Here is a 17730-nt window from a genome sequence, read left to right on the forward strand (position 1 = left end):
GTAAAGACACTGGATTCCAAGCCTCAAGACTTGATTTCCATCCCCAGAACCCAGTGGGTTAAAGGATAAAACCAAGTCCCTTGAGTTTTCCTATGACCTCTAAAAACATGCTACAAACACACACACACACACACACAAACACACACTAGATAGATGATAGAGATAGATAGATTGATTGATTGATTGATTGATTGATTGATTGATAGAATGAAAAAAATTAAGATGATTCTACCACAAGGTACTCTTCGTGGGATGTTGAGATCAAGGAGAGCACAAAATATCAGGGTCTGAGTCTGCTCCCAGAACTCTGGGATAAACCATAATTGGGATGACTCCATAAAATATACTAAGATGAGTAATGGAGCCATGGCATAAGACACAGGGACAGAGAGAAGCACTCCACAGGGGAATGTGAGCAAGAAGCTGATCTTAGAGTATCCAGGAGAGAACAGACAGGGAAGAGGCTGAGGCTTGAGGTGTCTGCAGACAAAAGGTGGCAAGGTGCCAGTTGTTAACTTCATCACTGGGAAGGCAAAATGGTAAAGTGATCTTGGCTCTTAGAGGGATAGGGCGGGGTATTAAGGACTATGATGTCAGAACAAAGCAAAGAACAAGGGGAAGGAAGGAAAAACAGAGAGCACAGTAAAGTTCAATGGACTGGAATGGTTATGGGAATGGAATAGTCCTTAAATGATTTTTGGGGTTATTCAATCAGTTTGAAATTCTACTAATTTCTAAAATGTACAAAACCCAAAACTTACAGATTTTCTTTAAATATTTCAACCACAGACTTATTCCGTGAGAGAAGAAAATGCCATTTCTTTTACTCATACTTCCCCAGGTTTAGGACCCAGACCTTAGCAATCATTCCTCACATCACATCCAGGCAAGTATCAGAGATAATGCTGTTTATCTATATTCGAAGATACACAGAGTCCACTATTTCCTAGCAAGGGAACCAGATGATCTCACTCTCCTGCTGATATTTACATCCCCATAGTGTAGCTTCAGAACCTTCTCCATGATGCATTGCTCTGCTCTAAACTCAGAAACTTTCCCACATGCCCTGCCATTAAAACCTTACAGTGGCCCAGAGTGTCTAGGCAATCTACATCCAACCCAAACAACTTCTTCCATTCAGTTGTAAAAGTGGAGAGCTGAATTGTGTGCTTCCAAGAACTCATTTGGGGGAATACTTCACATCTAAGAACTTAGAATGTGACTATAATTGGAGATAAAATCTTTAAAAAGGTAATTAAATTTAACTGAGAATACTCGTGTCCCCTAGTGTAAAGGTGTCCCTTTAAGATCAGGGCACAGACAAATAGGGAGGAGACATCATGCACAACCCAGTGACCCGGGCCTCAGCAGACACAGCCTATAGATACCCTAATCTCTGGCATCCGGGATCCAGAACTGTAAGAAATGTAACTTCTATCAAGTCACCCAGCCTGTGGTGTCTTTAGCTGTGCACTGGTAATCTTCCTTCTCCTTGAGCCACCAGGTTCTGATCCACCCTGTCTCTCTAATGTTCCAGACACATCAAACATTCTTTGCTTCAGAATAAGTAAGCTTTTCCTCCAATCTGCATTCTGTCGAAATCTCACCCACCCATCCCCAGCTCACTTTACCAACGCTTGAGGGCTATGGGATCATGCTATTGCTATTTAAAGCAGTGCTCCCCTTCACCATAACCAGCTTTCCTTATGCTCTTGTCTCATTGTTCTTGATGTGTATTCCTTGTTAATTCAAGCTCCCCTCCAATAAACAAGGAAGACATTTTGTAGCTTACCTCTGAATCTCCTGCACCAAAAATACACACATGAGATCAGGTATTAAGATGCTGTAAGAAATCTTACAGCTTATGATTACCTGCCTACTGGGGCGTGGCCTCTTATACTATCAATACTAATGCAGAGCCTGCATCTTCCCTGGCTGCTCTTTCGGATTGCTGGATTTCTGGATTTGATCTCTGTTCTCCATTCAAGCAGAGAATTCTGATTTGTGAAATTTCCCCTAAATAAATAATCATCATTTCTCAATTCTGAGCTAGTGGGGGATTTCTTTTAAGCATCTGTTCCACATTAATTTAATAAAATTTAATGTTCCTTCAGCACTTACCTTCTCAGGACCGAGATGACATCAGTAGTAGTGCTCAAGTCTAAGTCAGTGGTGGGATCATCCAAGAACAAAATGGGATGCTCGGTGACCAGCTCCATTGCTATACTGGTCCTTTTCCTGAGCTCTTTAGATCTAGGCTAAAGCAACAATGACCGCCATTATCAACAAGAACACGAACAGTCATTGTTGTTTGGTGAATGAGCCTGTTCAAGCAATAAAAAGTTTTGTTATATCAATATGATGAGGAACAAAAATATGTGCACCTGGGAGAAGAAGAAGGTTTCTCTTTTCCAAGTGAATAGAAAGAGGCTCAGGACAGACTTGACATAAAGCCTGTGCTAATGACAGTTACTGTTTCTTCTTTATCAAGTCACATATTCTAGGTAATGAGTTATCACACTCAAACCTGGCACAGTGAATTCTCTTTCTGAGCAATGAGGAAGACGGGACAGGAGAAAATGAAGTATGTCTAGAAATTTAGTATTCATTTAACAATCTTCGAACACACATTCACACACACACATACCCATGCATAGACACACACACACACAGATACACACACACATGGATATTTATAGACAGATGCACAGAGATACAGATAAACTCACTGCTTTTTTCAAAATGTTCACATTTCTGTATTAGCATGTAGTGATGAGGCAAGCAGACCTACTTTTCATCCTGCTTGGCTCCCGCATGGCTAGCTTAGCCCCAGAAATAATAACATAGAAACCATATTCATTTAAACACTGCCGGGCCCATTAGCTCTAGCTTCTTACTGGCTAACTCTCACATCTTGATTAACCCATTTCTTTTAATGTGTGTAGCACCACAAGGTGGTGGCTTACTGGGAAGATTCTAACCTATATCTATCTTGGGCCAGAGCTTCATCACGTCTGCCTCACTGCCTTCTCTACCCAGCATCCTGTTCTGTTTTCTCCACCTACCTAATTTTCTGTCCTATCAAAGGGCCAAGGCAGTCTCTTTATTAACCAATGAAAATAACACATAGACAGAAGGCCCACCTACATCATTAGGGTCTTTTCAACTCTCTTAAAACTTCATGAATTGACATTATTCAACTGTACAGCATCACAGAATTAAGAACTCATCCTTCTAAACAAATTAAAGATGTCATAGAATCTACAGGTAAAACTGGCACAGTCTTTGTACCAGCCACTGTCATGTGTAAGGTGAGAGGGAATAGCAAGGATTATGGGGACACAGAACTAGGGAAGAATTCTTTCCAAACATGATATCCAAAACCATGATCAAGCCCTACTGACAACATACAACAAAGGATGGTTGAGGAATGTGGATAAGTGTGGTCAGGGCAAGACTCAGGATATAAAGAAATCATTAATTTTCATAGTTAAGAATAGAGTTTATAGGTTAGAGTAATGTTTCCTTTGTGTTTTAATAAATAAAGATTTATTTTGCCTGAAAATCAGAGAGTAAATCAGTCTCACTGTCCAGCCTTACAGAACAGGCAGTGGTCACACACACCTTTAATCCCAGCAGCCACACGAGTTTGCCACAGAAACTGGACAGTAGTAGTGCACAACTTTAATCCCAGCCCTAGAGAGAACTATATGAGATGGGAGGAGACAGCCCTCACACACAGTCTCATTCTGAGATTCCTGGAGGCAGGCTCGTCATTTCAGACTGAGGTAGAGGGAAGAGCCAGCTCCTGGCTGTTTTGCTTGTCTGACCTTCAGGTTGAATCCTAATTTCTGTCTCTTGGTTTTTACCAATTGTGCTACAATAGGTAAGCCGGTGTCCTTATATTTATGGATGAAAAGTAATTAAGTACTCAGTAGTAAGAAGCTACCTAATGTTCTACTAAAATGCTGCACTGAGAAACGGCTTTAGAGAGTACGCTGTGGTGAGCCCACAAGTATTATGCAGCAAAAGTACAGCTGACAGACCACTAGACAAATTCACAAAAAAATATAATATTGTGAAGAACCCAATTTGCAGAGCTGCTGGAACTCTTGTCTTTTGTATAAGTTACTTTAATTCTGTAGAAACCTAGTGGGATCATCACACTTCTTCCAGCAGTGTAAACCTGACTCTTCCTGTAGGGCTACCACCCCCCACACCATGAAGCCTGGTGTGAAAGCATTCACTGACTCAAACCTTTGTTCTCATAGCCAAAATCTACATAGAGCTAAGGCCCCACAAGTTTCTTTATTGACAGCACTCACTGATGAGAGTAGAGCCCCAAACAGGAGGCAGTATGTCTGCTCTAACAGCAGACTCAGGAAGCTGTAAACTACTGGCCCTTTCCTCTAACCTAACAAGCTATTAAAATTCTGTATTTACCCTTCACCTTGGTTTCAATTAACATAAGATCATAGCCAAAGAAACTAACTGTTTTTACTTTTTCCCCTAGAGATACAGGAAAAAGGCTTGAGTCTGTAAATCAGCCTCAGAGAAATCAAACCTCACTTGGAAACTGGCAAGCACCCTGCTAGAGTGAAAGCAAAACCTTCAAAGAAACCCCTTTTAGTTCAGCCAGCTGGACACTAATGCTAATCAAGTCCACGAGTTCAAATGCTGTGCTCCCAGCCACCAGGGAAGAAAGCAGAAATACCCAGAGAACACAACCACTGTTGCATTTTTCTGCAATTAATCATTAACTTCTAGTTATTATTAAGAAATGTAGGGGGTTGGAGAGATGGCTCAGAGGTTAAGAGCACTGGCTGTACTTCCAGATGCCCTGAGTTCAATTCCCAGAAACCACATGGTGGCTCACAATCATCTACAATGAGATCTGGTGCCCTCTTCTGGCATGCAGGCAGAACACTGAATTCATGATAAATAAATAAATGTTAAGAAAAAATGTAGTTGGTGCACAAAAACTTCTTAGAATTCTGTAGTGATTTCAAAGTCCCATTCTTAATTGATAGCCTCCCAATATCTGGCCGGGAGCTTCAGAGCCGTGTCCCCTCTAAGACATACGGTGCCTCTTTGTCAGATTCACCATTTTTTTGTGACTCTGTGAAAATTCATGCTTGATACTGTTGTTACCACCTATGAAATCGCTAACTTGTTTGTATGCCTATAAAAATTGAAAGCTTTGTATCAAATGGCTCTTCTTCTTTTTCTTCTTCTTCTTCTTCTTCTTCTTCTTCTTCTTCTTCTTCTTCTTCTTCTTCTTCTTCTTCTTTTCTTCCTCTTCCTCTTCCTCTTCCTCTTTTTCTTCCCTACCTTCCCCAAGGAATAAAGAAACTTGCAGGAGGAACATGTTCGAGTCCATCGTTTGTACTACCCATCAGATCATTTCCCCAGCCAGTTTTCACCTGCCATAGGGAATCTTTCCTGGACCCTGTGGGGTTGTGGAGGATGGTACTCAAGACTCTCTGATAGTATGCTATTCTAAACACTGGTATTACAGGAGGCTGACATTAGCAAGTATATTATTGTGCTGCCCATATAACAGTTAATCTTTTACAGTAACCACATATTGCCTCTAAATTTCTTAGAATAAAAACTTATGAAAGGCTGAAGAGAAGTCTTGCAATGGAAATGCACTTGCCACACACCTGAAGCCTGGGTTCAGTCCCTGGAATTCACATATAAAGCTACATGCAGTGGCCGGCATCTGTAATGGAAAGTGCACCAGGAGCATCAGAAATGCCTGTAGGGCATCAGCATACAAGACATATCTTGACTTACAAACAAGGTGGAGGAGAGAACAGACCTGTGACAAAGGTGTCCTATGACCTCCCTGTGTGTGCTATGGCATTCAGGTAGACACAAACACAGACACACACATGCACACATGTACATGTGTTCACACTACATATACCTTTTCCTGAAAGCTATCATTAAGAAATAATATTACAAATCTTGAAATCTATTACACTGCATGACTTTTGAGAAGTTAATAAATATCTTTTTTGTTGTCCTCTTTAAAACAAGTAAGCAACTGAGAGCAATGACTAATTATTGGTAAAAATTAAGCAAAAAACTACCTTATTATAAATACAAAACCATGTAAATAAACAGAGGAAAGCACACAAAACTCCATCACTAAGGGAAAAAGAAAGAGTGGTAAACAGCAGTTCTTCTATTATTATTCTCAACTAGACAAACATCTCATAAATGTGTGTAGAGAAGGATTGTGGAAATCAGCAGCCAGCACCTCCCTATACCTCACTGCCTCTAAGGAGGAGACACCACAGGACTTAATCCATGAGAATCCTATTCTGGGGAGTTTATTTTCATCCATATATACAATTGTCTGCTCAACAAACATCTCTATACAATTTTCTCAATGAGTTGATGTCATTGTGAGAGGCAGGATGATTTGGAAGAGATAAGAAGAGGGAAGGAACCATGATATTATAATCTCTAAGCATATAATAAATACAGTACCAAATCAGGTTCTATAAACAATGTAATAACAAAGAACACTTGGGGAATGTGAATGGTTATAACCTGACAGGGCTGGGGATAACAGGATTTATTTCATTTTGATAGTCAAAAATGCAATTGTTAAGATAAGCAAACATCCATATATTTCATGGATTAAAAAATTAAGTATTCAGGGATGAAATACTATAAAATATTCTTTTTAAATATGTCAGTAGGAAGCTAGTTAGGTATTACAACCTTCAGCTGTGAAGTTCACAACTTGCCTGTACTTTCCCTGATCCTGTACAAATCTCAACAGGAAGAGTCACTTGGCCCCTTTATTGCTACACTTGCCCAAGGTTGTATCTATAAAACTTTATGCAGGGTCTTAGAATATGTATGACATAGTATAAAAAAGCAGGGAATGAGGGCAGAAGCACATCCTAGTTGTATGGGCAGTTGCTCAGATTAAAAGTAAAAAGGGAGCATAGGGTTTTATTTCAGTACAAAGTTGAAAAGTACAGTTGACCATTGTAGGGAAGGCAAGACATGAAGCTGCTGCAGCTGGTTACACCCAGTCAAGAGCAAAGAGAGGACGATGCCTACATGCCTGTCAGTGCTCAACTCACTTTTTCTATTCTCACAACACTCAGGACCCAAACCCCCAAAATGGAGCTGGCTAAGTGAACTGGGTCTTTCTACATCGCTTAACTTAATCAAGACAATTACCCACAGATGCTCACAAGTCAACTTGACTATAATTTCTCATTGAGGCTCTCTTCTAGATGATCCATGTGATACTAAACTGTGTCAAGCTGACACTTAAAACTAGCAACCATGAGTAAGGATGAGAAAAAAACACACACACACAAAAAAAAGGGCTACAGAAAATAGCATGCGCTACACAAGTAAGAAGTAAGTGCGAAAGAGACCAAGGACAACCCTGGAAGGAAATAAATGCAGAGTGAGCACAGAGCCAGAGTTCTCCATCTCACGTCCTGTGTCAGTGCAGAAACACATTCTGAAACAAGGGACAAGTCCTCCAGGGAAAGTGACAATAAATTGAAGAAAGCATTTGTCCAATTCTCTAAAGAGTCAAGAGTTTAAGGCTGAGAGAAGAGGAGGCTTATGTGAGGAGCACTCTTCTGTGCTGAATCACACTCCATTCCCAGGTTTAGTCATTGTTATGAAGACTTCCCAAATTAATTTTCTTTTAAATCTTGTAACCAGTCACTTGATTAATGCAGAGAGCAGCCAGTGTGACTACATACATCATATGAAACTGCTGACAGAGGTTCATGTAATCCACACACGTATCTCCCCCTCCTCTTTCTTCACATTACCTTGACATTTGACTCTTTATCCAGATGCAGAAGTTCAAGGACCTCATTAATTTTCCTTCTTTTTTCATCTCTTGTCATAGTCATTGGCAGTCGAAGAGCTGCTGAGAACTCTATGTTGTCTCTCACAGTCACCGTGCGCATCACCACATCATTCTTAAGGTTAAATAGAATTTCAATTAAATATAGTGATCAGTGAAAGAATCATTCTAACAAATGCAACCTAATCCTCATATAAAATATATACAATGTAATACTTTCCTAAAAAATAAGCTTTAAATTTTACTAATTGTAAGTACAGAACCTGATGCAATCATTTTCACTCTTCCCATTTATCATCCAAATAGAGCACAGGGATTTTGGCGATGGCTACCTGCAATTATTTGCAGAAAACTAAGTAGTGAAGAAGGATGAAGGAAGGACAAACTTGGACAACTGTAGTACTCTGTAGAATTAAATCACACCTTCAATTACTAATACTGTGCTGCAGATGTCATATTTCAATCTCTTCATATCTTCCCATTTTATAATGTCACCCTCAGGCTAATGAGTCATTGTGAAAAGCCAGTGTAGAGAAAGTACGGCCTTTAAATGTGTCATATAATGAACTGGAAAAACACAGGTCTATTAGCTGAGCATCTAACCACACAGAATGAGGGGAAACCTAAAATTACAAACCCAACAGCACTTACTTGTGGCACATAACCAGAAGTACATGTGAAATTAGCAGGTCGAGGGTTTCCATTTATCAAAATATCTCCTGATAATCCCCGTGGATCTTTCCTTGCAGCTAAGACATTTAATAACCTAAAAGGATTACATACGTTGTGAGGTTTACTTCCTTCCTTCAGTAACAGCTATCAGCTTTCAGATACTCAGAATAAAAATTTTGCATATCAAAAGGCTGAGATATCACACACACACACATGCACACACACACTCACTTCTTTCTGTTCAGAATGTGCTCTAATACAGCCCAAAATTATGAATGTAAGAAATGATCTGTATGACGGCCTCTCCCTGTTATCTGACCTTGAGGACTCAAACAGGTAATGTGCTGCTGTATTTTGAGAATTAGGCCTGTGGTGAATTCTTGTCTTCACGAAACTTCTCTTTCATCATTCTAATCTTAATACTATCTCTCCCACAAGAAATAGTCATATGACCCAACACCATATGCCAATCACAGTCATTTCCTAGCAGTAAAGTGACCCAGTAAGACTTCCTGCTCCTGGTGTAAAATTAGAATGCACCCTCCTGCACACTACCCACAGCACACGGGACCAGACTCACGCATACACACTCATAGTTACACTCACTCAGTACTGAAATAACTCATCTTTACAGCACAGAAACTGGATACAAAGTGGATCACAATTAATAAAAACTCAGAAACAGATATTGGCATTCAACCTGAAGAACAGAAAAGCAAATCAACCAGTCACTGACTCTTACATGGCCTGTTGTGCGAACTCCTTCAGCCAATAGCCTTTAAGATACCAGCCCACATTTGGTGTGGTCTCCTGCACTATAAGTGCTGACAAAAAGTAAGTATGGCCCCATTTTTCTGCTGGATTTGGTTCCAGTCCCCAGCGCAGGAAAAGGACTGCAGATTGCTACCCTAACTGGGAGTTTATCCCCCACAAAAATAAACCTTTGTTATACTCCATTCTGGGCTATTGTAGAACTCTTAGATATTACTACACAACCTCAGTCCAAAAATGGTGATCCTGCCTCCAGGAATCTCAGAATATGACTTTATGTGAGAGTTGTCTCCTCCTGTTTTATAATCCTTTCTAGGGCTGGGATTAAATGTATGATCCACTACTGCTCAGTTTCTATGGCAGACTAGTGTGGCTACTGGGATTAAAGGTGTATGTCATTGCTGCCTAGTCTGTAAGGCTGGCCAGTATGACTGCTTTACTTTCTGATCTTCAGGCAAGCTTTATTTATTAAAATACAAGTGAAATATCACTACCACAAAGGGCTTTTGTATGCTTTCCATTATACTCACAAAGATCTGCTTCCATCTTGTGGTCCCATAATTGCATTGAGGCCAGGTTTCATGATCCCACTGTAAACACAAAATTATACTGGCTGATTTTTTTTGTAAAAAAAAGTATATTAGTTTAGGGTCTATGCTGAACATGATATTGTAGTTGGATAAAACTGTTCACAGAAAATAAGTGCAAACTCATAAAATTAAAACATTATTAGGAGCCTATTACTTATCAAAGATGTCAGTTGCTAGCGAAAACGCGTCAAAAATGTCTCAGATATCACAAAACCTTTCTGTTTATTATTTAAGGACTTGTCTTCTGTGATATGTGGTTCATTTAAGATAAGTGCTCTTCGAAGAAAGTAGCAGTTTCTCATGAAGACTCCATTACACACACGGCCTTTATGTGTCGAGTATATAACAGTTTCTCACTACTGTTTTATGATTAATATCTTCATATGACCCTGCTCGCTGCCTCATAGATCTTGTCACAAGAAACCAATGATTCATGGGACATCAGTAGCAATATAATTACTACTAAAATGGAATCAAACCAAAATCAGTGTATCTTAAGTAGAAATCTAAATACTAGAAAGACACTCAGAAGACAGGAGAGCATTGCGAAGTTTAACACTGAAAACAACAAAAAACAAAACACCATCTTAATCAAAATAGAAAAACTGAATATATACCTACAGAATGATGATTTTCTTCTCTTATAAAGAGATTAGAATATGCTCAGTTAAAATTGGGAGACATCCCTCAAGTAGAGGACATTATTTATTGATGTATAGGTACAGCACAAATATAAATTATGTCCAAATAATCTGATTGATTAATTCAGAGTAGTGAATATTCAAATTGAAAGGGGCATAGCTTTTTATTCTTATAGAAAACTTAGCTACAACAGGCAGGAGAATCTCAGGACACTTGCAGTCTGCTAACCAGGCATAACCAGCAGTGAACAATGAGCGACTCTGTGTGTAACACAGTAGAAGGTGAAGACCAATGCTCAAGGTTTTCCTCTGACAGCCTTGTGCTATGGGTGTGCCATAGCATCCACACATCTGCACATATGAACATACACATATATACACTTATACACAAACATAAACACACACACATATATATGCATACACACATACACTTATATGGTCACATAAACAGATACATACACATATACAAACACAAACACACATAGTTTATAGATGATAGAGAAAGTTTGCGTTTGTTGAAAAGTTGTTCAATGTTGTGGGCTCTACTTCATGCACATACCTGATATTTGATAGTTTTTCTCTCACACTTGTTTTTTTAGAAAACAGAAAGCAACTTTGCACTGTTTCCTGATAGCTGATGTTATGAAAACTTAACACAGCCTCTTCAGCCAATGAGTTCAGGTCACTGGTGTCCATTCTAGGAAGGTCACTAGGATTAATTTCTAATATTGGGACTGTAACAGGGTCATTATTGGACGACATCTCCAGAGGTTCTTCCATCCTATAGAAGGAACAGCAATATTAAGCTGATTGTCCACACAAACAACATTATTACACAGAACAGCACACTTAAGGACTGTTTAGACTGTGTAATCAAAGGCAGATTCCTTCCTGATGAATAGTTCATATGGCTATGATTTCCTAAGGACCCAATGAGAACTCTGCATAACTAAGAACATAGACTACCCATAGATACCAAATTCCTAAGAAACAAATGAGCCCTAACAAGTAGAGCATAAATTTTATTCATAATTCATGAGGGAAGAGGCAATATATGAGGGGACAGATTTCTCTTACTTCAAAAGCATATTGAGATTAATATAAGTTCATATGTAGAATACATAGCCACCATCACCTCATGTCCTGTGTGTACATGTGCTTGTGTGTGCATATGTGTGTGTGTTGTGTATGGGTATAAGTTTTATTATGGGATATGACACAATAACAATTTGGACTTCCATGGCTATCAGGAGAAATTTCTGACTATTTCCAGCTCCAGACTGTCATTAAGAATCTTCACACAGCCAACAAGACGAACTGCTGACAATGACATCATCATTGATGTAATGGATATGCTTACATTCTAGGAAGACTCAGATATTAAAATGACAGCGACAGAGAGAGACACCAAATCAGTAGCTAAGCAGTATGATAATTGTAAGGAAAAACAATACAAATGAAATGTAAATGTCATTTTTCACAAGTTACTAATGTTTGCTTTAAAGTATGACCTTTAGTGAACTGAGCACTTGAACAGTTTAAAATACCATCTTCAATGCAGCCAGATTTCCTTACTAATAACTGACATCTTGGATGATAAGCTCCTGCCTGTCAGGGTCCAGCTGCTCAGGCAAGCCTCCTCCAGGAACATCCTTAAAGCAGACAGGTTGAGAGCAGCTGTGTGAAGAGCTCTGATGACATCCAAAGCAGCCAGGGTTGAGGGACAGCAGCACTGAAGCAAAACTAGTTGCTTCCTGTCCTCCCAAGTACATGTCCAAAACCAGAAAAGACAGGAAAACAAAACCTGCTAAACACATCTGTCAGAAGCTCTGTTATTCTTGAGGAAAACTATTAGCAGTCTGTCACTAAACAAACTTGGAGTTTCAGAACAATAGCTACCTCAAAACACTGTGCCTTGAGATCTAGAAGGCTTAGGCTTTGGGATTTCAGACAAACCAGACTATGGGACTAAGGCTTTGTCACATCAGTGTGCTCTACTCAGACACTGGTGGAAAAATGAAGGTTAAACCCCTCCTGTTCAAAAAAATATTATCCAAAATTTCAGTTATAGATTTCTAGTCATTTCAGTAAACATGGTTAAATATTACTAAAGTGAGAACATAGGAGGATGTTCACAAGTAATCCTTGAACATTACTAATATGACAACTGATTGCTACATTCAAAGACAGAAGGAATAGAATTACAGATTTCTTATCACAAGACACAAAATCTATGTTTACAGCACTCATAATTAAGATATAAGAAATGTATTTAGCAACCACTTAAACATTGATTGATTAAGAAGGAGACTAGTAAGTTCTGGGGATGGAAAGATGGCTCGATGGTTGAAATTACTTGTTTCAGGATGACCCCAGCTAAGACCCTAAACTATAGTGGAAAGAGCACCTGAACTGACCTTGCCCTATAGTCAGATTGATGACTATCTTAAATATCACCATAGAACCTTCAATCAGCAACTCATGGGAAGAGAAGTAGAGACCCACATAGGATCACTAGGCTGAGCTCCCAATGTCCAGAGGAAGAGTGGGAGGAGTGAGAATATAAACAAAGAGGTCAAAACCATGATGGGGGCACCCACTGAAACAGTTTACCTCAGCTAATGGGAACTCACCAACTACAGCTGGACAGGGAAGAAACCAGAAGAAAACCAAACTGGACCCTCTGAATGTGAGTGACAGTTGTGTGTCTGGGGCACACTGGGAGGCCACTAGCATTGGTACTAGGATTAATCCCTATTGCTTGTACGGGATTTTTGGAACCCATTCTCTGAATGGATACCTTACTCAGCCTAAATACAATAGGGTGAGCCTTAGTCCTTCCTCAAAGTAATGTGCCTTACCTCTCTGAGGAGTGGATGAAGGATGTGATGGTGGCAAATGTGAAGGGAATGGGAGGAAGGGAGAAAGTGGGACCTGGGGTTGGAATGTATAATGAAAATGATAGTTTATTTTCTTTTAAAAAAAAAATAAGATAAAAAGGAGAACCAAATATGCACATGATTGATAATGATTTTGAAATGAACTCCATTCTGAATGAGAATTATCATATGAAAATAGAAGCTCTAAATTGTAGGGATATAGCCCCACCCATTGGGGGCGTGTTCGACTCGGGCTAATGTTTACTGATAAATCTTCCGGGCGTGATCCCAGCAGCCCCTTTTGCTCTGCTTTTCCTGTTCTCCGCGGGAACCTGTGGTCCTGTAAGTCTATTTCCTTATTAAAGCTGTATATATTTTTATAATCTTTCTGCATTCATTTATGCTGCCACACTAAATTGGAAATAAAAAGAACAACATGGGAGCATAAGACATCTGCAGGACTTTACGAAAGAGTAGGAAGTTCCTATACAAGAACACCTGTGATGGGAGAAAATGCAGATGACAACAGCACATAGAGAAACACAGGTCTGGGTCTGAGAGCACAGGTCAGTGCATGTTCAACACATGTGAGGCCAGGACAGCAACTCCAAGGTGAAATAGGTTGCCCTGGAGACAACAGGCTGGCAGGAGGAAACTATCACTCTTCCTAACCTTAAATCCAGCATGGGTATTTGTACATGGACGTTTCCTGTCCTAAGGGCCTGTTCCCAAATAACCAAATTCAGAGGTGAATAGTGTGGGAGGTCCTTCTGTCTATGTGTTGCTCTTATTGGTTAATGAATAAAAAACTGTCTTGGGCCTGCACAGAACAAAACTAAGTGGGGGAAAGCTAGACTGGATGCTGGGAGAAAGAAGGGCAGAGTGAGAGAGCAGCCATGGAACCACCAGAGACAGATGTGCTGAAACTTTGCTGGTAGGCCACGTCCTTGTGATGATGCACAGATGAATGGAAATGGGTTAAATAAAGATGTAAGAGTTAGCTAATAAGAAGCTAGAGCTAATGGGGCCAAGCAGTGATTTAATTAATACAGTATCTGTGTGGTCATTTCAGTTATGGGCAACTCGGACAAACAAGTGGTCTCCTCACAACAGCTGAATGTGAATTATAAATGATCAGTTGATCACTCAGACTTGTTACTAGCTACCTCTTTCACTTAAATTAACCCATATTTCTATTTATGCTTTGCCATGTGGCTCATAACTTGTTACATCTTTATTTACACATCCTTCTGGTTTATCAGCTGGCTGGCTTCTCTTTGACTCTTCCCTCCTTCTTCCCATCATTCTCAGTATGACTTTCTTGTAAACTTCCTGCCCAACTACTGGCCTGTCAGGTTTTTATTAACCAATGAGAGTAACACACATTCACAGAGTAGAAATGAACTCTTCCACTGAATATATTTGACCTGACACTTATCCTGCATGGCAGAGTGGTACTGGGGATAAACTCACTGAATCAATCACTGTCATGGAGATGCCATATAAAAAAATGCATGGATGGATACACTTATGTCATCCACATGTCAGGTTATTGAGGAACAAGACATAAACTGTATCAACATTCTTGCCTTTCATTTCCCAGGCACTTTTGTTCCTTTTGAGGTTGTAGCTTTTGGCAAGTGTAAACTGATTCCTTCTTATCCTAAAGATCAATATTGTATATCAGATAAAAACTGCATTGAACACAATGACACACAGAGTCACCCATAAAGCCTTACAGTGGTGCAAGGGTTAAAGCAGAGCTGTGGAAGGGAAAACAGAGCTGATACACATGCAGCAGAGAGAGCTACTCTGGAACATGGTGGCCAGTAAATACTCAGTTTGTTCAAGGCACAGTGTCAGTTCAAGATAGAGAGGGGGTTCATGTGGCAGATTGTTTCAAAGCAGAGAGCTGACTCCAGGCATTAGGGGTCTGAACAAATGGGAGCTCAACTGGGACACTTCAGTTTGGGCTGATCATGTGAGCAGACATCCTGGGACAGAGTTGAGTGCTTGTTGCCTTGTATCTGGTGATGCACACATCAAATGGCCTGATGATGACTCAGTGGCTATGATCCAAGTGAGGGCATTGCAGCACTCATGACTCTGGTGTTTTGGACAACACACAAGCTTCATTTCTCAGACAAGGTCTTCAAACATCCATGAGTTTGGGTGTTCCTGGCCTGTTAGGTTTATAGGTAGTGCAAAGAGAAGTTTCTGTCTCACCTAGTCCTGCAGTCATTCAGTCCCAAAGAAACATATATAGGCTTATATTAATTATAAAATATTTGGCCTATTAGCTCAGGATTATTATTAACTAGCTCTTACAACCTAAATTAACCATATATAGCTTATCTATATTTAAACACAGAGATTGGTACCTTTTCTCAGTGTGGCATTCACATCTTGCTTCCTCTTTCTTTGGCTGGTGACTACTCTCTCTCTTTCCTCTTCCCAGAATTCTATTCTGGTCACCCTGCCTTTGCTTCCTCTCCAGCTACTGGACAATACAAGTGACAAATCTTTACAGTGTACAAGAGCAGTGTCACACAACCAGGTAGGAATAATTTTGTTTGTATTATTTGTATTAATGAGTTATTTATCAACCTATGACTTATGTCTATGCTGGATACTTGCACACATAAGGTACAGAGTCATTTTTCCTCAGCATTTGCTTTCAAAATGAAGCAAACCACTGCTGTATAAATGGAGTCACTCAGGGCAAGGCACACTCTGAAAACCCCTGTTTTGTATAACACAAAGGAACACAGATGGGCACAGCCTGAGCTCTACAAACTCCATCTCTCACAGTGCTAGTACCCAGATCTTTTATTCTCTGAGTTTGAGCTTCGGTGGGGTCCAAAATCATCTAGCACATGTCATGGAGCCTGGGATGCCCTGGTGGGTAGGCAGTCATGAGGGATAGTAGTGCAGGAGGGAGTGACTGAGACACACTTCTAGCTCAGGCTTTGGAGGAATGAGGACAGGCAGCCCTGCCTCCTGTAATCAGAATGACATGGCTCCTCTGGATGAGTGCTGAGCCTGAGAGTTCTGAGCAGGTGCCTGGCAGATACTTTGGTTTCTGAAACTGACTCATGGTGCAATTTGTGCGCAGCAGACAGGGGCTGAGAACTTTGAACCTGAGTAAAAGGATTACTGAATTTCCACAGCTTCTTCCCTATTCCACGGTGGTTTGGTGCTGGAAAGGATTTGAAAATGCTTAGGCAAAGAGTTCAGCTCCAAGAACTTCTCTCCATTGCAAAACTCCATGCTCTGTTTGCCATTCCCACTTCTCCAAAGCATTCAGGAGACACTGCTTCATTTAGACAAACCCACACACAGAAGTGCCTACCTGGACCACAGCCAAAAATGACCCCTGGTGCTAGCCGTGGAGAAGACTATACAAAGACAGAAATTCTTTAGTGTGAATGGTGTTTTGTTTCTACACTGATTTTAATGTCTTGCTCTTTTCTCTTATTCCCCTTTTCTCTTTCCTAACCTTACTTCCTACACATTTTAGTTGTTGTTGTTATTGTTTATTTGAGACAGGATTTCCCTCTGTAGCACTGAATGTCCTTGAACTCACTCCATAGACCATGATGGACTGAAACTCAGAGATACACCTGCGTCTGCCTCCCAAATGCTGGAACTAAAGGATTACGCCACCACCTCCTGTCCATTATTTCATTATTCCCATTAAGATTATTGTGGGAGGTTGACTCTGGTATAGTTACTGTGGTTTATTCTGCACTCTGATCAGTGATTAGTGATCTTTTTCTGTAGAAAGAAGCTTAGTGTACAAATCCTCACGTCAGTGTGCAAACCATATTCACTCCCACAGGTGCACAAACCACAACAACAAAACACAAGAATGTAGGAAACAAAACTTTCTCATAAGATCACAACTTTTCAGCAACTGAACCCAAAAGTATTTAATTGGATAGAGTGCTGAAGAAATTATTCAGGAAGTTTACTTACAAAGGATTGCAACTTCAAAAAGATAGACGGTTGAGGATATAAGCAAAACAATATAGGATATGTGCAGTAAACAGAGTATCTTTTGATCATGATGTTTTATCACAACAATCGAAAGCAAAGTGTCAGTGAGCTGGCAAATATCTAAGATGAGAGAAAGAAAATATCACATAGCTATTGAAACCAAATCTGAAAATCAGGTCAAGAGAAGCCCACCAAATTATAGGATTTCATTCAGTACAAAAGTTTTTTTTCTCTGTTGCTAGGGAACATGTCCTGGAACTCACTCCATAGACCAGGCTGGCCTCAAACTCACAGTGATTCACCTGTCTCTGCCTCCC

At 40.0% G+C, this 17730-nt stretch overlaps 1 protein-coding gene across 1 annotated transcript in view; it reads right to left on the bottom strand.

Moving 5' to 3' along the window:
• LOC130876404 (ATP-binding cassette sub-family G member 3-like) overlaps nt 1-11297 on the bottom strand; it is a 46003-nt gene extending 34706 nt beyond the window's left edge. Inside the window, exons 1-5 of the mRNA XM_057772909.1 lie at nt 11095-11297; nt 9835-9894; nt 8513-8627; nt 7824-7976; nt 2122-2258 (exon numbers count right to left, since the gene is read on the bottom strand). Of these exons, the coding sequence (XP_057628892.1) occupies nt 2122-2258; nt 7824-7976; nt 8513-8627; nt 9835-9894; nt 11095-11297 (668 nt within the window). The remainder of the gene's footprint in view (nt 1-2121; nt 2259-7823; nt 7977-8512; nt 8628-9834; nt 9895-11094) is intronic.
• Nucleotides 11298-17730: the final 6433 nt, after the last annotated feature.

The sequence above is a fragment of the Chionomys nivalis genome, chromosome 6 (genome assembly GCF_950005125.1).
Source record: "Chionomys nivalis chromosome 6, mChiNiv1.1, whole genome shotgun sequence".
Classification (NCBI taxonomy): Eukaryota; Metazoa; Chordata; class Mammalia; order Rodentia; family Cricetidae; genus Chionomys; species Chionomys nivalis.